The sequence below is a fragment of the Mastigoproctus giganteus genome, chromosome 13 (assembly GCF_048544385.1).
Source record: "Mastigoproctus giganteus isolate SK-2022 chromosome 13, ASM4854438v1, whole genome shotgun sequence".
In the NCBI taxonomy this organism is placed as follows: domain Eukaryota; kingdom Metazoa; phylum Arthropoda; class Arachnida; order Uropygi; family Thelyphonidae; genus Mastigoproctus; species Mastigoproctus giganteus.
In genome coordinates, this window is record NC_143587.1 from 70,672,090 (window position 1) to 70,680,972 (window position 8,883).

The following is an 8,883-nucleotide window of genomic DNA, read 5'->3' on the forward strand; positions in this document are numbered from 1 at the left end:
GTTACTTCATTTAAATTTCTATTTGCTTCATACTGATTAAACTGGAGAAATGAAGCGATAAGTGAATTTACATCGCACTGACAGTTTTCTAAATAATTCCATATTGGATCCTAGACAATAAACAAGAACTATTGTAATTTTCAAAAACATTTTAATGTTAATTAGTTACAAGCTGAAGAACTCTAATAATAAAACGATACAAACGTGTGTTAGCGTATTAACAACGTACTTGTTAGATATACTTTTTGAACTTCAACTCGCTGCGAGTCTTCTATGCTTAAAATTAATTTTTATTAGTATCTCTTACCACTAGAACTGCTCTTCGGGAATATTTAAAGTTTTCCAAGCTTCTTTCGCGACAGTGGATTTTCGTATGTTTGGCCAGGTGATCGGATCGGGAAAATCTCTTATTACACACTGAACATCTGTAAGGTTTTACTCCAGAATGAGATCGCTCGTGTCTCGCAAGTTCATCCGATCTGGAGAACTTCCAGTCACAGTTAGGCCACCGACACGCAAAAGGCCTTTCTCCTGTATGTCGGCGTATGTGAGCTTTGAGATGGGTCTTTTTACTATATTTCTTGTTACAACCAGGATAAGGACAAGGAAAACTCTCATTTTTGCTAACGTGATGCGATTTTCCTGTACTGTTGGTATAAGGTGGCAATGGTAATATGGACTTTTTTGGTATATCGTAGGTTTCGTATTGTGGGTTCGTTCGATGCTTATCAGACACCCTACAAGGGACTATTTTATTTTCCACACCAAGATTGTCACGTGATTCAGACACATCATTTCTACAGAGAGGATAATTAAAGTACCCAAAAGATTCTGCTGTCTCTCTGAAAGAAGAGGTCAAAGAGTCAAGGCGGACTCCCAGTACCACGAACCTTTCGTCGAGGCAGGTAAGAAAATCGGTACCTTCACTTGTCTGCTTTAACTCATTACTTTTGTAGGGATGATTAAAACACTCGCACACGTTATGAGTAGACTCCATAAGCAACATATCTTTCGTTTCTCGGTACACTCCACTTTTCAAGTATTTGCAAGAGTAAACTACCATATCCGGTAATGATCCATCTTTTGATAAGTAATCCAAATAATTATCCAGCTTGCAGTCATTCCAGAAGTGTGATTCGGTGTAGGTATCATTGACATCATCAGAGGGAGAGATTAGTTGATGGAGAGTAAAGTTTTCTCTTTGAATAGTGGATTTTAACAGCACAGTATCCTCCATGAGCACAAAACACAGTTTTAAATAGAGCAGAATATGAAGCTACCGCAGCCTATAAAAAGCATTAATGTACATCCAGTACAGGAAGCTGTTTAACATAAGGTTATTCGGTTGTGTAGCATGCACAAAATGTAGCAGTTTTCAATTTGAAATATCAAGCCCGGAACATACCTCAGTATCAAGTGCACGAACGGGGTTGCACAACGAAGTAAGGTTCACTGGTACCAGCCATCAACGAAGACTGGTCAAAGGTTAAAGGCAGTGATTGTTCACTTCCGATTTCGTTGTCACTTTGAACTAGTCAAGGGGAAAGCAAGTTGAATTTCACGAACACAGATAGGGGACTGACTTCCCCTTACCTTCCCCACTTCATAATCATAAGACTTACTAATGTCATCTGCTGCCACTCCTAGTCACATAACTAGCAGTGTAGAGGTCGAGCATTTAACGAGATTAACCTTATACTCTGTCAACTGACAAATCATTCTCCTGACAAGACCTTAGATATCGTAATGCACTGTGTTTGCAGTACGTTTGTTTTGGACAAAGGTGGAACGACAAAAAGAAGCATGTGATGGGAAGGGAGGGGAAGAAACTGGGAACGCTTACAAGTTATCGAAATCGCTTTTAACGTTCGGCAATCAGTATCGTACTTCCTGAAATAGCAAAAACCTTTTTGCTTTATTTACTTGCTCATAGGGGGGTCTGCGAAACAGATGTTTATTTCCGTATTTGAGGAGAAGGGAGGGGGATATTATCTCAGTAAAAATGAGCTTATCTGAAAGTCTTAACCTCCGGCAATTTACATTAGCAGTGTGTCAAATCAATAACGAAAAATAGTCCTCTGTTTATAAGCAACTCCAAATGTTTCTGATTGTCGACGGAAAACAACATTAATAGATTCATAACTTTTGAATTTTAATTGATATTTCACTTATTAATTAAAATATATAATTGTGTGAAAGGGAGGACGATAAGTGGTTAGCTATTTACTACGAAAGAAAAAATTAAAAACAGTGTTACACCACGTGATAGAGTTTTAAATGTTTATTGAATCACATCAAGTTACACTTTAATACTCTGGCAAATTTCGAAGCTCAACTGAACCCAGTCATCAGACCCACAGGGGAAGTTACAACGTGAAAGAAATCAAATTAGCAATTGTAGGGTTAGAACAGGATTGAATTATGAAGTAGTCAATTTATTAACGGATTTTAATAAATATTGGCATTAAGTTAAGATAAATTACTTTAAATTAAATTCTTTACAAAATTACAAAGAATATTATTACGAGAAATTGTCCACATTTGAATTTAAATTTGAAAAAGCAAAGGCACCCTTTGGCGAAACATCGCCAAAGTATTAAGTGTAAATTGATGTGATTCACTTTAATAAACATTTCAAACTATCATGTGGTGTAATAGTTTTATTTTCTTTTAAATCATAAAGTAAATATTGCTGTTTATATAAATGAGTCACATAGGGTCAGAGGAGTTTATAGGATAGAGAGAACAAGAACAGCACTGTTTAGCAGAGTTGTTCTTGTACTGTCAAACATGATGTGGACTTCTGCAGTAGTCCACATCATGTCTGCCGATGAATGGGTCTCCGGTTTCACCGTTATCTGCAATTGTAGATGTTTCTAGTACTCCAGATGCAGTGATTTTGATTAGTGAGGTACAGGCTTGACCATTTTATGCTACCAAAGCTTTTCTCTATTCAGCGACAGAAACAAGATCGGTTGTTTGGACAGAGGTTTACAAAGTTCAAAACAACAACAAAAAAGTTAATATATTCATAGTCAAAAATGTATATTCACATTCAGAACATCATAAAATCGACGTCATAAAATCCTTCGTGAATATGTTCCTCGCGTTATTAATGTATGCGAATGAAGTAATTTAAAATATTCGTATGGCTGTATTCTCTTTTTTTTAACAATAAAAAATAATATAATTGTACAGGGCAAAACTACAAATTTTAGCCCCATCCTCGCGAGATACACAAATCCTGTGAGACAACCGAAGTCAGGCATACTGAAATGCGTGTTATGAATAATCTCCACTGCACAAAAGCCTCTCACGAGTGTCACTGGAAAATCGAGGACAGCAATGACGAACCTTTTCCGGCCTGTGTGCCAAAATTGACTGAAACAAAAAATAAAAGTTTTCGGATGATATAGAAAAAAAAACTGACTAAGATATTGATATTATAAAAAAGTAATATGATGCTTTAAAATTTCAAACAAGAAACCTTAAAAGTATCATTATGTTGTAGCTGTATAACTTTGCTGACCATTACACTTTTCATCGTTAGATGTGACTGACAGATCATAGAACAAATTCGTCTTCAAATAAAAAATCTGTTTTTTTAACAGATTTTCACTGATTTAGGAAGTAAGATGTTTGATCGTCGTTCAATAAATTATCTACTGTTAAGAAAAATTATAATAATGCAATAAAAATGTCATTTCAAAATACAGTAATCACTTTTCAAAAGTGGGAAATTTGGCAATACATTTGACAAAAAAAAAGTATCGCGTTTGGCAGAAGTACGATCGGCAAGACTGAAGTTCAATAGAAAATGGGGGATTATGGAAAAAAAAACAATAAATATGCCAATAAAATACGTGTAAAAACCCCCAGTAAACTCATTATCCATTTATACTCGTACAACATGAAAATGCCGACCGGGCTAGCGAGGTGGGTAAAATGCAGGTCGCGGGTTCGAATCCCGCCTCGGGCTTGGATCAGAGTAAAATGCAAAAACTTTGGGAGGTGCATTATGGCCACAGAAGCCGATGCGCCAACAACTAACAAAAAAAAAAAAAAAAAAAAAAACAACAACATGAAAGTGAAAATTGGCAATTCAAATAAAAAATATAAGAAAAAGGTGATGGAACAAGATATACATCATTCATGCAATGTCGACTGCCTTCCGATGGCACCTTCATGTGATACAACGAAACGATAATTTTCAAAACGTTACGAAAACAAGTCTAAAATACGATGCGTTAAAATGGTTCCCAGATTATAACCCCCCCCCCCCCCATAAGTTCAATGGCAACTCTCGGTGAAATTCTTTAGGTGCACGGAAAATATAGGGACTCTTGACTCCAAGTTATTCAAGTTACCAAACCAAAACTGGAGTTACAAAACGGGGTTAGGGGATTTGTTTACACTCTACCACTGGTGTAAAGCGTAAACAAATCGCCTCCCTCAACATTATCTACCAGACTTTTAAACCCCACTCCCCGTAAAGGGAGGCTGCAGCAATAATTCTTGTTCTTTTGTTTAAGGAGACCGGACTGAACCGTGGATTGCAAAATTTTGGTATACAAATATAAAACCACTATTATTGTACAAAAGTATCAACAGAAGTATATTATTGTAATCTGTAAGGAAATGTAAATACATACGTTGGTTCTTGTTATAGACACTCATGGGAGACTATTACAAGAAACAATAACGATAAAATATCGGAAAATCTTGTAACTAAGAAAAAAAAAGAAAGAGACACATGCTAAGAAATCTGCATAAATTAAATTAGAAGTTAAAATACAATATAAATTAATATATAAGATAGAAGTTAGAGCAAACAACTGTCAAAGCAGCCAAATATTTACAGAACACTAAGATCTGTCTGAATTAATGAGGCTTAGAGAAATTCTCCATGAGGCTCGTTCCCAAGGATCAGTATTATGCCAGCTCATTGCAAGTTATTTCCCTCCTCCAACGCATACCAAACCAAAGTTGTTTCCTTTATAATCGCACGTAGCACAGGAATTACGCTCGTTGCTCTTTCATACCATTGGGTTCGAACACCCTAACTCAGTCGATCTCGGGAGAGGGTTGTATAGTCTCTCCAACTCTCAAACAAACAAACTCGGTTTTTCATTTCTCAAAACAGCCAATTTACAGATATGATACATCGACGCCTTATAGCCTTAGTTGCTTTGGCGCAGAAACAGAATAATGTTTCCTGTGCAGTATAGGTAGTTCTCGACTTTACGAGTTAATTCGTTCCTAGCGCGCGCTCGTAAAGCGGGAATTTATTTCCCATAGACATAATGTTAAAAATAGGGGTTGCGTTATCAACAATGATTGATTTATCTAAAGAAATGAAAACGTAGCCTGCAAAATCAAGCAAATTATAATAATAGAGAAATTATTTATGGCTTACAAATGTTAAAGAATGTTTATTCTTCATCATCATCGACTAAATGCACACTCGTGGGTCACTTCTTATTGGCTCGGCATTTGGTTTGTTGCACAAGGGGTCGTCTTCTTCAGAAATGCTTCAAGAGGCATTTGTTTCCAAGATCATCTTCTCTTTTCTTTATAAATTTCAATAGCATGCATAAGCATTTTTTAACAGAACGCACAAATTGCAACTAACACGATTTGCGCGGTGTAACAAGTTTACAAAGCTAAAAAAAAAAAAGGAATGAAGAGAAGATTCTGAAAATTTATTTATGTTTTTTAAACGATTAAACATTTCACCATAATAACGCAAAAAATCACACGATTACAGCGATCGATATTTTCACAGATGCAATAACATCAAGTTTACTACTCGTTTATAATAGATTGTAGTAACAGAAAAGCCCAATAAACCGGAAAGTGCAAATTGTTTTTATTGTTTTATGGTCTTGACCTCAGGAAATGTGCTTTAGAAAAATATCACAAAGCCTTTAAAAATTGGTTCTTATAACATATGATAACGATGAAACTGTAGTGCGTTTAATGATTTGAATTGGTAACTAATACAATTTACTACAAAAACGACCTTTTAGGGAGTTATATAGCGAAAATTTGAACTTCTGAGGTCGTGGAATGAATTACCAAAAACAATGTATTATTGGGTTCACATTACGATATTTTTGCGATACGATAGTAACGGATTAACATCGCAAAGCGGGGTACACTGTATTGTATAGCTACGCGCGTGGTTTGAAATGCGGTATTTATGAGTGTTTAATATTCAATTTTTGCAATTAATATTTTCGATTTTGTTGATACTTGATATTTGAAAAAAAAAAAAAACTCGTAAAGCGAGAACTGACTGTAATTAACATTCCTGTCACCCAAAATGCCACAATATGCCACTTACACTTCGTCATCGAAAATTCTAGTCACGTCAGGCCTATTCCGAGGGCTGTCATAGCTACCGGTTGTTTACGATTTCTGACGCACGTTGTATCAGGTTAATGCGTGACATTGAAATAAAAAAGAACTCAACTACTCTTAGGTGAATTAGGTTATTTTCATTCAAGATGAATTTTTATTTTGTGCGTGTGTAAGAGCGATAGGTCGTAAATGAATTTCTCAAGGAATAACTTTGCAATGTGGGAATTCCTTAGTAGAAAATAACTTTGCTTCCTGGTATTATCGGATATAAGAAAGCAGAAGTAAAATAAGCATCTCATATTTTTTGTTTTTCCATATAAAAATAATCTGGACATGTAACGCAGAGATTAATATTTATACAGGAATGGTAAAACAAGAGTCTTATTATAAAACAAACAAACTCATTAAAACAGGAGTCAAACTCATTGCAAATACGATGCTGCGTTTCCTCCCTAGCGTATACTTTTCTGACTTCTGCCTGATTTTCAAAACTTTTCAGTGTCCTCCATTCCTCCCTTTCTAAGTACTTCCCATGTAGGTTAAGCCAATGGTTAACAAACTACTGAGATCTACGGACCCTTTAAAAAATCAAAAAAAAAAAAAACGTTTGCGGACCGCTATATATAATCTTTATTGTGTACAAAAGGATGTATACAATGTACCCTTCACAACAGGAATGCCAGGGGCTTCACATTAGCTGGTGGACAAAGGCTTTGAGGATGGGGCCCACATCGAAATTCGGGTTCATCCCCCAGGGCCAACAATATAATAAGTTTCAGTTAAATTATTCACAATATACTCATAAAGATATTATACAGTATTTTTGACATTATATACAATATTACAGACATCCTTTTTAAATTTATTATACTGCGACATTACTGTCCAGTTTGCCTGGTTGAGTTTAGGTCATCAAGGATCTCTCACCGGTATTTGCGATCCTTGACAAATTTGTAGAGGTCGCCTTCGATTGCTTGGACTGTGATAATCATCTGCATGGGGAGAAAGCGGTCGCTAAGGGCTAGTCTATTATGGTTGGCTATAAGTGTTGGAGTTGAGTTCAGTCCGAGTTGGGGGATTCTCCAGCTGCACAGTTCCCATATGTTTGGCTCCAAGATTATTCCAGTGGTCATTTTGGCAGTTAGTGTGAGGCGTCTTTCCATTATAAGATTTGTTGTTGTTATTTGGTTTTAGGAGCATTAGCAACTAAAGCCATATTGCTCCGGCGATATGCGGTGGTCATTCCCTGACCTTTCCGCATCCTCCGTATTTGGTGGTCACGGGCTCGAACCCCGGTCTAATCAAGAAGCATGTGCTATGCACTGCTGCTCCTGGCTACGGACGCGATCGTTGCTGTGAATACCACTTAAATACAGCTTCTTCCAAGCAACACTTCTTTTGGATTTTTTTAATGTCTTTCTATTTAATACACTGCTTTTATCGCTCCCCACATCGAATTAAAGGAAGTGTTTTAATACACAGATTCTTTTTGTTTTTTTAATATCTGAGATAGCCTGTTGGCCAATACCAAATCCTTCAGCAATTTTTTTTTTTTTTCAAGGAAAACCATTTTCAAATTAATGATAGTTAAAGTAAGGAGTTTTCCTTTTATTTCACTTTTTAATTCTTTAGAATCCATAATTATATAAAATATGTTAACTTATGTTAACATATTTTATATAATTAATAAATATATGTATAAAGAAGTACGCAAATGAAGCGATATAAGCAATAGAATCCTTCCGACTCAGAGTCAACAACGATACTGAACAACACGCAAAGACAATCGTAATGTATGTTCCATCTCTCTCTCTCTCTCTGCACAGACAATCAGCGCGAAGTGAGAGTTACTCATCTACCTTCCTAAATCCCGTGTGTCTTTCAATACTCAACTGTGAACAGAATTTTCATCTTTCGATCCGGATTAACTGTAATCGGATTAGCAAGGGTTTACTGTATATATATATATGCACATGTTTCTCTCTGTGTGTATCCAGTATATAAATGAACACCTGGGTTCGCTGAGAAGAAAATTCAAAGTTTTATGTTTAAAATAACTTAAACTTTATTCTTATTTTTATATAAATATATAATAATAACTTTATTTATCATCAATTTGCTAACGAATAATTTGATCAGTTCCAGAGGGTTCGAGCCTTTCTTGGTAAGAGCAATGCTTTGTTTCCCTCATCGATCTCGTTGCGTTTTTCTGCACTCGTTCGAGCAGCTGTACATGCTTCTTAAATTGAGGCTTCCAGACTTGTATGCAGTACTCAAGATGTGGCCTGACCATTTCCTTATACAATGAAATAATCGCCACTGTATCCCTGCTGACAAAATTCCTGTATATTAACCTGTGTTAAACCTCAATTTCCATTTCTCAGCCCTACTGCCTAATTTTTATAGATCTTGTTTTCAGAAATATATCGTCATTATTACTATCAATATCATCAATAAACAAAACACCAATGGGTCCAGCAATGAACCCTGGGGAGGGACTCCACTAATAACATTAGTCCA

General features: G+C 35.9%; 1 protein-coding gene across 1 annotated transcript; it reads right to left on the reverse strand.

Moving 5' to 3' along the window:
* Positions 1-283: 283 nt before the first annotated feature.
* Positions 284-1,800, reverse strand: LOC150076152 (uncharacterized). Its single transcript, XM_090387271.1, has one exon. It carries the CDS (start codon positions 1,235-1,237, stop codon positions 284-286), a length of 954 nt encoding a protein of 317 aa, XP_090243397.1. The 5' UTR covers positions 1,238-1,800.
* Between the last annotated feature and the right edge of the window lie 7,083 nt (positions 1,801-8,883).